At 41.7% G+C, this 15,126-nt stretch overlaps 1 protein-coding gene across 2 annotated transcripts; it reads right to left on the bottom strand.

Moving 5' to 3' along the window:
* Positions 1 to 4,976: 4,976 nt before the first annotated feature.
* On the bottom strand, positions 4,977 to 15,018 carry LOC146635864 (N-acylneuraminate cytidylyltransferase-like). Of its 2 annotated transcripts, XM_085350638.1 has the most exons (9): positions 14,707 to 15,018; positions 13,870 to 14,012; positions 13,572 to 13,727; positions 11,996 to 12,129; positions 11,797 to 11,891; positions 11,584 to 11,719; positions 11,317 to 11,482; positions 11,043 to 11,237; positions 4,977 to 5,005 (listed from the first exon to the last, which is right to left on the bottom strand). In XM_085350638.1, exons 1-8 carry the CDS (start codon positions 14,946 to 14,948, stop codon positions 11,056 to 11,058), a joined length of 1,254 nt encoding a protein of 417 aa, XP_085206764.1. In that variant the 5' UTR covers positions 14,949 to 15,018; the 3' UTR covers positions 4,977 to 5,005; positions 11,043 to 11,055. The 2 variants fall into 2 exon arrangements, with proteins under 2 accessions (XP_085206764.1, XP_085206763.1); XM_085350637.1 differs by lacking the exon at positions 4,977 to 5,005 and having other exon boundaries at positions 10,052 to 11,237.
* Between the last annotated feature and the right edge of the window lie 108 nt (positions 15,019 to 15,126).

Raw genomic sequence — 15,126 nt, 5'->3', positions numbered from 1 at the left:
AAAGCAACATTATACTTACAGTAAGTACCGGTAGTCTTTAAACCTGTGATGTCACTAAAGGTTTGGTCATTGGATGTAGAATAGGTCGCGATGTGACTGAAATGTAAAATCAGCTCATGAATTCCACGTCAAAGGACACAAACTGTGTTCCAAGAAGAGTCGCCTTTGATAGATGCAACCCTGGTTGTGTTTGTTTTGGATCATTTCCAACTATGCATCAGAGGAACTACCTGAGAAACCCTTTTTTGTCACATGTCACAAGCAGAAATCATTTTCATTTCCTGGTAGCTTACGTGTCTTTAAATGTAAGAATTTATTCAAAGCAAATATTTTAAGGCTTGTACGCACACATTTTGTTGTCATGTACAACTCAGTTACCCTCTTTGTTTACTACCAAGTGCCATTTTCACTCTTTTTTTTCCTTCTGCTGTCCACCTCTGCTGGGATGTCTTCCTCTCCTTTACCTTGCACGCCCTCCCTCTGACACGCAGTAAACAAAACCTTTCCCATCCAAAAATAAACCTATGCAAAACTTACGCAGTGTCTGAACAGAGGAGGAGAAATCAGACCCAGGTATGAAGAAGAAGAAGAAAAGGAGTGGTGCAGGATAAATGAATGAGCGGTATGTCGCCCGTGCTGTTGGAGGAGTTTTAGAAGATGGGTTGGGGTGGCTTCCCCTCTCTTCCTTTACTTTCATTCTTCATAACTGCCATCTACACTTGTGTAGACTACACTACACTTTGGTGCAACTTATCCCAATTTATCACCTGAAATCCCAGCGTTACTTTTCCTGGTTGCCCATTAACCTCAAACCAGCAAGACCAGAGGGATCAAAGCCAACTTTTACACCAGTTGGACCTGATCAACGGCCTTGTAATTTCTCGGTCCGCCTCCGCGTGAACATTAATTTGTTGAGTTTCCCCCTCACTGTGTGTTACCACACAACAGGCAGAGATTCCCATAAGTTTTGTTCTTCTGTGTAAACTATGAGTAAAAATATTAGATTGTTCGATTTGCTATCATTTGTGTCAGGACACCTCACAGTGTGCTTTTCCATACACGACTGACCTGATCTGGTAAGTTTAAAGGCCTCATGTGTTAAAACTGGTTAATGTGTAAGTTCAGCAGCTCTGAGTGGCAAAAATCGGAGAGCATGGAAATAAGATACAAATCAAAGTGTTAGTATGCTGATTTTCTTGCAGAAAATAGCCCGATCCCTCCCCTTTGCTTAGGTGCACCAAGCCCACATACCTGGCATCCATCTTTATGTGAGACTGCACAGCATTTTTATTATTTATGCCTCTTACTGAGAATGTATGTCACATTTTGGCTAACTTTACGTTTTACTATTGAACTCACATGCGTCTCAAAAGAGATGATTCACAAAAATACAGATGTGCATGCTCATAGAAACCCAAAGATGATGACCGGACAACAGCAGCTGAAGTAACAGTCAACAGTTGTAATACATGAATGTCAGAGGCTATTGAGGCTGTGGAGAAGTTTCAGCTAAGATGACCTGGGGAGCGTAATTCTTCATACAACTGATGCCAAACTTATAACCTGCACAGGGTCTTGTCTGACTTTTTTGGGATGTGCTGTGGAGTTTTCCCCATGGATCGGGGGGACCCTTTGACACTTTGGGATCTTTGTGATGTCCTTTGCCATACTGCCACACTGGGGTTTGTGCTTTGCCTATAACAAATTGTCTCTGTTTACGTGGGTGGTACTTTTCAAAGTGACATCCACATTATTGGCAGGAACAAAGTTTCCCAGCAGAGCTTTGTATTCTAACAAGATTTTAATCAATATGTTTTTTTTATTGTTGTGGCTGAGTAGGTGTCACAGAGTGAAAGTTAATCAGAGTGGACATATGAATTATGGAGGGACAACACTGGTTGTGTAATCCTAGATGTGTTACTGTGAAGGAGCGTTTCTGTGGGTTGAATGTTGAACTGCCACCTGTTTGGAATGCATCAATATGTCTTGCTGAGGGAATCTGTTATTCCTGTGGGTGTTTGAAGCCAGTTCGGCATCAGCTAATGCAGAAGTCATCCAAACGTCAGTGGCTGTGGATAATTAATGAGTCCCAACCGCTTAATGGACACACAGCTGAACGTGTTGTCTAACCCACGTTTTAGCTGAAAACCTGCGTTCTTTTAGGACCCAAGCTTCACATTGTGTCATATTTAGAATTTGATTTGTAGAGATTTTCTCCTTTCTATATTTTCTTTTTACCCGATCTCTCTTTTTTTTTTACTATAGTTTTGAACTTTTTTTTTGTGATAAGTGATGAGTTTTTTACAGCTCTGTGGAGGAATAATGGTCCACTCATATTTGCAGAATTGTTACAAATGTGGAGAAGTGTAAAAACACATATTGGGTGAAGAAAAGTGAATGTATAAGAAACATGGGAATCCCCAGCAGCCTAGACCTATGGCAGCATAACTAAGGGAGGATTCAGGGTCACCTGATCCAGCCCTAACTATATGCTGTCGCAAAAACGAAAGTTTAAAGCCTAATATTAAAAGTAGAGATAGTGTCTGTCTCCCATTCTACTTTTTAATACTGTAGGAACCACAAGGTAGCAGTCTGAGTGCCAAGTGCTCTAAAGGGGTGATATGGTTTTGAGAGGTCTTTAAGATAAGATGGGGCCTCATTATTCAAGTAAGTATGTATGTATGTAAAGATGTAAGATGTATGTAAGAGAACATTGATCCATCTTTTATTGTTGATCAGTTTTGAAATGTATGACATGAACACCTTCAAGCTTGTGTATCCCACCAGAAAGCATCTGAACAATGTTGGTTTAGCGTGTTAACATATCAGAGGATGATGGGAGTTAGTGTCCTTGGTTTTTCCTGTGTTTGCTCCCAAAAGGTGAGATGCTAAACTAAGACTTAAGATATCTGAACACGCCAATTGTAAGTTATCCCACTTATCTTCAGTCAGCTACAGCAAAAATATAAAATAATTATTAATATTTAAAAATACTCTCTCTGGTGTTTTATAGGTGGTGAATCCAATTTCAGGCTCATCACGGCCACTATTTTTACTGACCTACTTATTTTAATTTCTTTCTTTACTTTTAATCCTCTTTAATCGTCTTTGCCCGTCATATATTATTGCAGTAGGTCAGTTTGGGTACTTCATATTTATAGCCTTTGCTTCTTTTTTTTTTTTATATATAACCATAGGTAGGAGCACTGGTCAGGTAGCATACCTGTGTGTGTGTGTGTGTGTGTGTAGTTGTTGACAAGAAAAGCCTGCCGTGGCACAGCATATTTTTCCAAGTGTTGGGTGTAGCACCGGTGAAGTATATTTTGGTTTTTGACTGACAGATGCACAATGTTTCTCTTTAATCCTGAGAAGAAATGTAACAAAGGGCCTGCAGGAGAGATGAAACGAAATGAAAAGAAAAAAACAACGAGTTCGACAGCTACAAGGAAGAGGCACCGGCTACTGTCAGCACTTCTTAGATGCGTCATTTTTCATGTGGGATTTATGAACGTCTGTGTGGTGCTCTACAAAAACAAACTAAAACCGACCAATGGCTAAACTTAAACTGTAAGGGAGAGGAATTTACTTTAATCCTCATATTTTTGCAGTCTCCGTGACTCAGTAAAAGAAATCTTGTGTTGTGATATTTCTACTGGGAAGTAAAAGGTCAACAAGGTTGTCAGGCCATAAATCTTTAGATTATTAACTGATTATTAATTCATTTACTATATATCCATCAGTAAAGACTTGTAGTTCTTTGTATATCTGTAGTGTTTGTGTCAGTTGTGTCTTTTAAATGCTTTCAAATTCCCTTTTTGTTCATTTCCTTTTTCCTTTCTGCAGTGTGATGCATTGAATCAGAATCTCTATGGCGTATTTATTCAAACCTTTGCATTGATAAGCTTTTCCTCTGTTGTTCTTCTTTTTATTTCTGCCTCATAGAAAGAAAAAAACAAACTGCTTCAGCAATAAATTGTTCATTTTGAATATAATATAAATGTGCATGAAGGATTACTGAAGTCAGTCCAATTCAAACACTTCACACTGTTGAGGAAATTTTGACCAAAGAGACCAAAGACCAAAATACGGATTAAAGTCTACACTAGTGGTTACTCTATTAGACTCTGTCAACAAAGTCAACCAATCACATGAGCATCAGAGCCGGGAAGAAAACAGGCTGGGATTTTCTTACATAACTATCTCTAGGGTTTACAGCAAAAGTATCTGAATCTGAAAAAGAAAACGTGAGCATGCAGTATGCAGTGAGCATCTCTGAATGCTCTTCTGCACGGATTAGGAGGCAATAAATCAGCAGCAACTGTGTGACGCTGTTGTGTTAATATGGACCAAAATCTCTGAGAAGATTTTCCTCTGAGATGTTGTTAAAGCAATGCCATGAAAAAATTAGGTCAGTTCTGAAAGCCAAAATGGTCCAACCAAGTACTAGCAAGGTGTACCTAATGAAGTGGCCAGGAAGTGTATACTACAGTGTCCCAGTCTAAATCTTTAGGACTGCTCCAATAATAATCACAGTATTTCACTGGTACGCTGATAGACTCTGATAAACTAGAACATAACCAATTTCCTTCTTCTTCTCCTGTTGGAGCTGTTAGAGTAGATTTCACTGTTACATCACTGTTATATTAAAAACAACATTTCTCTGCATAATTAGCAACTGTCCTACATAATATAGGATCAAGTAGTTTTCTGCTAATAACACAAGACAGTCTGAAAATCTCAACAGTCATCACAACACTGTTTATTTTAATTACAAAAGGAAGGCTGTATAAACAATAACCTGGAAGAAACTATATTATTTGTGGACAGGTTGTTTCTAGATTATATGACTAACCACATACAAAAGGATAGTAGCCTTTATTACTGCAGCAGCACATGACTAAACATAATGACTTATATGTGCAAGGAAAAAGGGAAGGTCCAGAAATTCAGTCATTATCCAGGAAAACAGCAGATTTGCTCGTTGGTCCAAAAGCAAAAGGTGGCGCTGTTGAGCAAAAAAAAAGTGAATGCAGAGAAAAGTTGCTCAGTTGTGAATCACCAGAACTCATCAACATGACTTTCTTATTTCTGTGAATTTGTTGTGGGTGTTACTCCACAGCTAACCCAGATCAACAGATCCTCCGTCCACACAGTGTTTTCACTTCCTGCCTGAGCTAAAGTCTACACTATTTTATCCTTTGACTGTTTCTAATTAATCTACATAACTACACTGTGACAGGTCAGATGACGATGTACGAAAATTAACATTTGTGATAATTCAACATTTTAGAGACTGTTCAGGAGTCAACATTACAGAATGGTTTTGTTTGTGAGTCTTTCACACCAGACCATTTATTTATATTAATTATATTACAAAAGTTGATTTTATAATTAATAATCAGCATTTACATCAACTTGTATGCTTTTCCACATGAGACAGAAAGACTAAGTTCAGCGCGGTTTCCCTGAAATTACAGCAGGCCGTTCTCACTCCCGAGGCTTAACATCCCGACGATTTGGAGAACGATTCGCTGTGTTTACAGAAAGTTAGTAAAGGTCAACACTGCCACCTGCTGGCTAACCTGCAAATTATCGCATACATCTGTACATAAAATGTAAAAGCACAGCTTTAAAGTCCATCACTGGTCATTTTGGAAATTGAATCAACAAACTTCTTTATTTTTTTGACTGCACTTTCAACTGGTGTCAATATCCTACCATATCTATCTATCTATCTATCTATCTATCTATTGATCGATCGATCGATCGATCGATCGATCGATCGATCGATCGATAGATAGATAGATAGATAGATAGATAGATTATATACACACACACTTATAATTCAAATTAGTTTTACTGTGCTGTTTAAAACCTAAATCTAATGATGGAACTATGTCAACTATATCCCCCGTCAACATCAGCAAGTTTATTTATTTGATGATTTAAAAAGAATCACAAAATGATCAGTTCAATAAAATTAAAATCAGAAATGATTCATGAGATTTTCCAACAAAGCAGACGCCTCCGAGAAATGAAACTGCAAACAGAAAAAATACATTTTTAACAAAATCATGAGCAGTTTAGCCAAGCATAAAGCCTCAATGTGGGTGGAAGCGGCAAAATCCCGCATGAAGTCTAAACTTTACCAAGTAAAAACAAAAATATAAAAAACAACAAAAAAACCTTTGGTTATATATGAAGGTCTTTCCAGCACACACCATGTCATTTCTGGTCTTTGGGTTAGGCTAAAGTGTAACGGGCTAGTAGATGTAGCTAGCAGCAATCTTCTCAGCAGGAAAAGCAGCATATTAAAGAACTTTGAGAACTCCAGCCTTACTTTATCAAATTCAATCTTAAACACAGAAATGTTCTAGAGGAACTCAGGTCTGCAACAAAAGCTGCCTGAGCCTGTCCTGCCAATCATGGAGATGCACAGGGTCTACAATTGATTGCAAAGGGGACCACAGCAGTTAGCACTACAGCCTCACAACCAAAAGATCCAGTGTTCAAATTCACTCTAGGATCTTTCCTTGGGGAGTCTGCATGTTCACATATCTGTGTTCTCTCTCTGGGTACTCCTGAATACATGCATGGCTTTATGTAAGATGGTGATTCTAAACTGACTGTTGGTATGAACGTCTGTCTCTCTGATGACTTGGATAATTAGGAGAAAATGGACTGAATAACTCTGAGCCCTGCAAACCCCATTTGAGAACCAGTGCTATAAGGGGATATGAGCAGCATGATAACTGTGAAATGTTTTTCTCTTCCCACACTGACCTTTTTATTGTTCGCTTCTTGCATGTCTTCTGTCAAGGATTCAGAGGACCTATCTGTCAGTTCAATGCTTCGCTACAGCTCCTTATTGTTGCAAGTGCGTGGACAATAAGATTATGCGCACACAGCGACAGTCACCTTAAAAGTGCATGAAACAAGGTGCTGCAGTAATAAGGAGAGGTAGTAAGACACTGTAGTTAATGCTGGATGGACCTGGCCCATCCAGGTCATCATAGTTCTTCAGAACTCTAGAAAGCTCTCAGATGAGAGGTGAAACGTCTTCAAGAAACTTAAGTACAGAAACTTTTCTTTCCAAGCTCCTTAGATTTAATTATGTTTGATAGAAAATGTTGTCCAGCATAATATAGTGTAGCTTACATAGCTCCTGAGGTTATTGAGGGACTACAGATATGTTCTTGTCCGTCTTGGAACTAGACGTCAGCACACAGTCAAAGAAACCTTTCAAGACTGAGTGTTGAATACCTTACTATGTGACATTTGACTAATTTTACTTCCAGAAACTCATACATCATCATACATCAGTTTCTGTGAAGACGTGTGCGTGCCAACAAAGACCTTTTGCACATACAACAACAATAAACCATGGTTCACTCCTAAACTCCAACATCTTTGTAAGGCCAAGGAGGACGCCTACAGAAGTGGTGACAGGGCCCTGTACAAGCAAGCCAGGAACACACTGACCAAGGAGATCAAAGCAGCTAAAAGCATCTACTCCCAGAAGCTGGAAGAACGGCTCTCAGCCAACGACCCAGTGTCAGTGTGGAGGGGCCTGCAGGAAATCACCAGCTACAGACGCCCCCCACCCACTATTGAAGCAAACAAAGACCTGGCCAACGAGTTAAACACTTTCTACTGCAGGTTTGAGACGGACAGACTCCCACGCCCCACCCTCCCCTCCTCAGGGACATTGCTTCAGACATTGACCCCCAACACACCTTCCACCTCTCCCCCCTTCACCCTTCCCCTCCCCAATCCAGTCTCAACGACCACCCCCACCCTCCCCAATCCAGACCAAACGATCACCCCCACCCTCCCCAATCCAGACTCAACGACCACCACCACCCTCTCCAATCCAGACTCAACGACCTCCACCACACCTCTCACCCCCCTTTCCTCCTCCCTGAAACTCAGAATACACACCGAGGATGTGAGCCGACTATTCCAGAAACAGAAGCCCAGGAAAGCCCCCGGACCAGACGGCATCTCACCCTCCTGCCTAACCTGTGCTGAACAGCTGGCTCCCATCTTTACCCGCATCTTCAACAGATCCCTGGAGCTGTGTGAAGTTCCCTCCTGCTTCAAACGCTCCACCATCATCCCTGTTCCCAAAAAAACCCACCATCACAGGACTGAATGACTACAGACCTGTCGCCTTGACGTCTGTGGTCATGAAATCCTTCGAACGACTGGTGTTAGCCCATCTGAAAGACATTACAGGCCACCAGCTGGACCCTCTGCAGTTTGCCTACCGGGCAAACAGGTCGGTGGATGATGCAGTGAACATGGGGCTGCATTACATCCTGCAACACCTTGACCGCCCGGGAACGTATGCCAGGGTCCTGTTTGTGGACTTTAGTTCGACTTTTAACACCACTGTGCCTGAACTTCTCTCCTCCAAACTCTCCCAGCTCAGCGTGTCACCAGCTACCTGTCAGTGGATCACCAGCTTCCTGACAGACAGGAAGCAGCAAGTGAGGCTGGGGGAGATCACCTCTGAAACTCGGTCCCTCAGTATTGGTGCCCCTCAAGGATGTGTCCTCTCACCACTGTTCTCCCTCTACACTAACGACTGCACCTCCAAGAACTTGGCTGTTAAACTCCTAAAGTTTGCAGATGACACCACTGTCATTGGCCTCATTCAAGATGGTGATGAGTCTGCATACCGGCAGGAAGTTGAGCGGCTGGTACTCTGGTGCAGTCAGCACAATCTGGAGCTGAACACTCTTAAGACTGTAGAGATGACAGTGGACTTCAGGAGACATCCCTCAACTCTGCTCCCCCTTACCATATCAGACAGCCCTGTGTCGACTGTGAAGATCTTCAAGTTCCTGGGTACAACCATCTCCCAGGACCTGAAGTGGGAGACCAACATCAACTCCATCCTCAAAAAGACCCAGCAGAGGATGTACTTCCTGAGACAACTGGGGAAGTACAGTCTTCCACAGGAGCTGCTGATCCAGTTCTACACTGCGGTCATTGAGTCTGTCCTGTGCTCCTCCATCACAGTCTGGTATGGTGCAGCCACTAAACAGGACAGGAGCAGACTGCAGTGGACTGTACGGGCAGCAGAAAGGATCATCGGCGCCCCCCTGCCCTCCATCCAGGATCTGTACCTCTCAAGAACCAGGAAACGGGCAGGGAAAATCATCACAGACCCCTCACACCCTGCACACAGACTTTTTGATCTGCTGCCCTCTGGCAGATGGTGTAGAAGCCTGCAGACCAGGACCACCCGACAAAGGAACAGTTTCTTTCCCCTCGCCATCTCCCTTCTTAACAGTTGACCTGTCACACTGCTCCCACTGCCAGACTGCAGCTGCACCTTATGTACATTTTGTAGTATTCATTCCACTTCTGTATTTTATGTATATAAGTTTAGATTTGTTATTTATAGTTGGTTTACACAGCTTTGTGTATGTATGTGTAATGTGTGTATATAGACACGTGTGTGTGTGTGTGTGTGTGTGTGTGTGTGTGTGATTTATATTGCTGTGCTTGAGAGCCACCATCTACCGGAACCAAATTCCCTGTATGTGTCTGCACATATACTTGGCCAATAAACACGATTCTGATTTTAGCACCTCACCTTCTTTTCTACATCATGTGGTACCATGGTGATGTTCTCTGATAAGATGTGAATGTGTTTCGTAGTACAGAAACTCAGAATAAAACCCAGATTCTGCTCCATAGTCTAGGCCTCTGGTGTCCTTGCAGTAAAATGAGTGATCCTTCCTGTTTATACTTCACTTTATGTGATCATATGCAAACACAGCCTTTCTTAACATTTGATTTAATTTTTAAAATTCAAAACACTGCTGACATTCCTCTTGCTCGACACAGGTAAAGTTTCTTGCTTAGAGATGGTAATAAAAAATTACATATCAGGATGTAATAAACTTTTCTGGCCCTTACCAGATCTTAAAATTAGGTAAATGCAACATCAGATGAACAAAAACATGACATATTACAACATGACATTGTTTGTTTAATAAAACTAAACCAAAATGCAAAAACAATGTGTAAAAAAAAAAACCCCAAATGTTCTACAAGCTATGAATCAGTAGCTTGTAGAACCACCTTCAGCAGGAATGACTACGTATGCACTTTAGCAGCCTCAGATCACTGTAGAGGAATTTTAGCTCACTGTTCTTTACACAGTTAAAGGGTTCAGAGCTGGACTTTAACTCTCTGCAACACAAGACCCAGTTTCAGTAAAGACCGACAGATGGCCTCACATTTGAATAGTTTGGTACACAGAGGTGGTCATGGTCGACTCAGTGACCACACCACCGTGTCTGACAGCTGATTGGTGTTTCTGCTGATGCTGTGCTCGTTTTCTCCAAACATGGTGCTGTGCATTATAGCTAAACATCTCCACCTTGGCCGGGTCAGAAGTCTTGTTCAGATACACTTTAATCAACCTAAGCCATGCTGTCACATTGTTTTTAGAAGCAGAAGAGACTTTCTGCTAGCAACCCTTCCAAACAAGCCATACTCGTCAAGTCTTTTTCTGTTTTTTGTTTGTTTGTTTTTTTGCACTCTTTGAACATCGCACAGTCCGACCTTGGGATCATGAGACGTCAACTTCTGGGAAGCGTGTGGCATTGTGTTAACTCACAGGTGAGAGCTCTGGACCTTAAAAATGGTCAAACCTCTGCTTTTATAGAGGTCCACACACATGCTGATGATAAATTAATCAAATGAATTTGACTAGCAGGTGCTGCTAACCTCCTGCATTTTGGCTTAGCTTCTGTTAAATTGGGACAAAGTGTAGTAGGCCGTGTGTTTTTACACATCCAAAGTTGCCTTTCCCCATTTTTAACAACTGGTGAGGACCAGATGATTATTTTATTATGTCCTGATATAAAAAAAAAAAAAAAACCCTTAGAATTGAATGAGGATCTGCTTTTTTACCATTACTACAAACCCGTCTCTTGACATTTCTAACATATACATGACTAATTTTAATTATTTTGATTTCTTCCATTTATCAAAATTAATCTGCCATTAGAAGTTCTTACAAATTCTGTGGTCCTACTGAGGTTTTGCCATTGGTTTCTGCAGGAGAATGTACTCAGCAAAATCCCACACAGCTCCTGATCCCCTAGAAAGGGGGCAGATGTACTTTGCAGCCTTTGAGGCCAACTCTGGAGCATCCCCGGGTACTGCACTCAAACCTGCCAGCTTCAGCAATTTCTCATCTGCTTGATCAAAACCTGATGGGGGAAACAGAAAAACATAGTGAGGCTAAACTGAAATGATAACTCTCAAGAAATAAGAGTGCAGTTGTTTTACCCATGAATGCCACATGTTTCCAGTCCAGACTCTTGTTCTTCATGACCTCTTGCAAATCGTTCAGCGGCTTCTTTCCCACCTCCATGACCTGGCACCCTGTCCTTTTTTGAAGTTTGGCAGCCAAAGACTGGGCCACAGCGTCATCACTGGAGGTCAACAGAATGACCTTGTGAAACAAGACAGAGGGCAGTTTGTGGGCAATGTTATACATGACGGGTCAGTTTACTCAATTCTGTTCAGACAGCTGATGAAAAAAAAAAAGCCAACCTCCACTTGTTTTTCCTGCAGCATGTGAATAGCAGATGTGTTTCTGGTATTACTAGACAGAGCGTTGATTCCTTCTGCTAAACATGCAGAAACATTGCAGAACAGCAGGCGGACTACCTTACCGGGGTACCCGTACCTGATTGAGGAAGCACAGATTAAATGAGAAAAAGGAGTCGATAGTTGATTAAAAGCAGACTGAGAGGCGCTTCTCACCTGAGAACCCTCTGTTCTGCAACAGGCCAGTCGATGTCTCCATCTATGTCCACACTGAACTCCGGCAGCATCTCATAGTAGATCGACTTACCGCCCTAGAGAGGTGAAAATGCAAGGGTGAGAAAAATATGCAGTTACCTGAATGAAAGATGGTGTAGTTTCATGCACTGGTACTTGAGGCACAGTTTTGCCCCATTACCTGCAACTGTCCCGTCTTAATGAGATCTTTTGTGGTGAAGTAAAACGAGCCATTCTCACACAGCTCTCCGGGCCAGTCCTGACGCCGCGGCCGGTTGGCTGGGTCCAGATTTATAGCCTCAGTTTTTTCATCAGCTAGGAGGAAAGAGGCTCAATTACATAAATTGAAGGATTAAAAGCATATGACTGAATAGAGTTTCAAAAATCAAACATAGTGGAAACTCAGGCTATCATTGTAGCAGCCGTGTAACTAAATTTGGAAAGAGGAAAAACATAAAATGAACCTAATAACAGAGTTATCAGTTGTTATCAATTTGATAGTGAGTGCTCATTTTCTGTATTTCATGTATCCAGAATTTTAAAAGCCAAGGCAAAACCTTCATCACTCAGGACTAGGATCTTCATCTCGCCGATCTTTCCATTTTTAGTTTCACCTTCAGGTAATCAATTCTTTCCTCTATTGGTGAAGTGGTACTAGCTACAACATGAGCCCAAAGCATTCCCGATCCGTACTTGTGTACATAGGTTTTCCACGAAAATGAGAACAGCATGTTGCCACTCCTCAGTCCGCCAGTCTTCCTGAAAGCCTTTTGCAGTTACACCAGGAGTTCAGATTTCTACTGAAGAACAACAAGCAACTCTAAAAAGATTTCTTGATCTTCCAGACATCAACTAATGCAACATTTATAGTCCTGCATTGCTATAAGTCTTTGACTAGACAGTGAGGTTGACTGTGCGCATTTAGGGATTCCTCATATTTGAGGCCAAGCCCCTCTAAGACAGTAAACCACTTTAGCATGTAAAGTTGGGCCTGTTGTGACAGACAACCTACACACAATACCACCATAACAACTGATATCTAATTAATTAATTGATGTCACTCTAATATCTAAAATTCAAAGGATGTGAGTGATCAGTTTGTTCAGACAGGAGAATATTCCAGTTGCATTGGTAGGATTCGTTTCATCCCAGTTAATAAGTTACTAAGGTGGAGGTCCACTGGCACATTCAAAGTAGGTCCACACTGACAAAAAAAAGAAAAAAGATTTTGCAGAACTGACAGACTGCAAGTTGTAAAGATATGCACATAGATCTATTTAGCAAAACAACAAATAAAACATCAACGAACCAAGACTGTCTAAAATTACGTCAAATAGGCTGTTGTAATGTCATTTACAGATACAATATAATGTCAATATTATTCACTCACTTATCCAAATAATTGAATTCAGGTGTATAAAATCAAACACCTACTATTACACCTACAGGATGCTACCTGTGCAGCAAGTCCAGTTGTGAAATTTCCTTGCTATTAAATATTTCACAGTCAGCTGTTTGTGGTTTTATATCCAAGTGGAAGCAACTGAAAGACAGCAACTCGCCTACAAAGTGGTAGGCCACATAAAATCACAGAGCAGGCTCAGCTAATGGTGAGGCACACAGTGTGCAGAGGCTGCCAATCGCTTCAGACCTCCAAACCTAACATGGCCTGTAGACTAGCTCAAGAACAATGCATGCTATGAACAACTGTCTGTGAACTCAGCATGCACATAACAGTCAAACATGTGTTAACTTACATAATTCATCTACCTCCTTCCACCGAAACTGGTGTCTCCTGACCACTGAAAAGACGGAGTCATAGCCGTCCTCTGTGATCTTTTTTAAGGCCTCCTTCACATCAAACGGGTGGAGGCACGGGGATGTAGCCTGGATGTTGCAAACTATATCCACCTCTGTGAAAACAAAAGCCAAAGAATTTTCAACTGTGTGGCAGAAGAATGATGCTCGTGAAACAACAGCGTAAAAACTGATTCTTTGACACGTCAGCAGTTTTGCGTGATGGGAGGGGCAGCTGTGGGTTGCAGGTGTACCTACCATTATGGTATTCGAGGAACTCTTGGATAGTTTCTAATGATGAAGTAGAGTCTCTGGAGACTTCAGGACTCCTCTGGTGCACCTGAGCACCCCATGCCTCAGCAACTTTCTTAATCTCGGCATGGTCCGTTGATACCCACACACTGTGAAAGAAAAGACGTGTTGCTGTTGTTTTTATTGCATTTCACAGAGGCATGTTGCAACAACAAGAAAGTTGTAGAGAGCCCTCTGGTGAAAAAACTACACAATATAAACACTCATAGCATGGTTGAAGGGTGCTTCTCTTCTTCACGTTTCATTTTTATTTATCGGACACTATAAAGGCCCATACTGACAGATGGACAAATTGATAACAGTGGGCAAACATATCCACCAACAAATAAGTCGGCTGAGTAACCCCATCACTCAGACCGCTCACACATGGACTCTATACACACACATAGTCCTTTGCGCTACTTCTAAGCACTTTGTTCTCCAATTTCTCCCTTTCTCTTCTTTTATAAATCCCTCTTGATTGTGTATATGACGAATCTGTGGATGCAACACGGAGAGTGGAATATGTAAACAAATCTAACCAGTAATAATAACCCGTAAAAAACAGTTAGCCTGGAACACCGACTCAGAGTAGATTGATGAGCCATTCGTTAATACTTAAAGAGCCACCTATAAGAAACAGGGAAATGCGCAGTAGGGTACAATGATCATCCCATGTGGATCTAATTTGAACTGGTGGTTCCACAGGGACATGGAGGAGTCTCGAGTCCAGCAGACACAGAGATATGAGCTCCTTGCAGCTCTAATTTAGTTTGAAATCACCGTCACACATTTGCAACGTACCTATCAAACACTTCGGAGTCCACAGCAGCCCTCAGCACCCATCCCATGAGGGGGACACCGGCTAAGGGCTTGATGTTTTTAAGCGGAATGCCTTTGCTTCCCCCCCGTGCCAAAATGAGAGCAGCTACATGTCTCTTCTGGTTCTTGTTGGAAGAAGCAGCTACTTGTCTCTTCTTCTGTTTCATGTCGGAAGAAGCAGCTCCGTCCGCATCGTTGTCATCGTGTCTTCGCTTAGCGGACATTAAAGCGGTTCTTGTGGTTAAAAACAGACTTTTGGGGCAAAAGGGAGGAAATGAAGCTGCTGGAAACAAATTCTTCTTCTTCTTTATAGGGTTTACTGGCGGTTAGCAAACAGCAAAATGGTGCATTACCGCCACCAACTGGCGTGGAGTGTGGACCGAAATGACAGAGAAATAAATA

Source organism: Diplotaxodon limnothrissa, linkage group LG3, assembly GCF_057381915.1.
Source record: "Diplotaxodon limnothrissa isolate DT_005_m linkage group LG3, D_limnothrissa_male_GT1.1, whole genome shotgun sequence".
In the NCBI taxonomy this organism is placed as follows: domain Eukaryota; kingdom Metazoa; phylum Chordata; class Actinopteri; order Cichliformes; family Cichlidae; genus Diplotaxodon; species Diplotaxodon limnothrissa.
The sequence above is the reverse complement of the archived record's forward strand: the minus strand, read 5'-3'. Positions and strand labels throughout refer to the sequence as shown.

What these genes read in the sequence shown, in the direction of transcription:
- LOC146635864 (XM_085350638.1), bottom strand. Translation starts at nt 14,948, where the DNA reads ATGTCCGCTAAGCGAAGACACGATGACAACGATGCGGACGGAGCTGCT. An exon ending in GACTCCGAAGTGTTTGATAG is followed by an intron (nt 14,013 to 14,706) that starts GTACGTTGCAAA and finishes TTTCTTTCACAG; the next exon opens with TGTGTGGGTATCAACGGACC. An exon ending in GAAACATGTGGCATTCATGG is followed by an intron (nt 11,238 to 11,316) that starts GTAAAACAACTG and finishes TTCCCCCATCAG; the next exon opens with GTTTTGATCAAGCAGATGAG.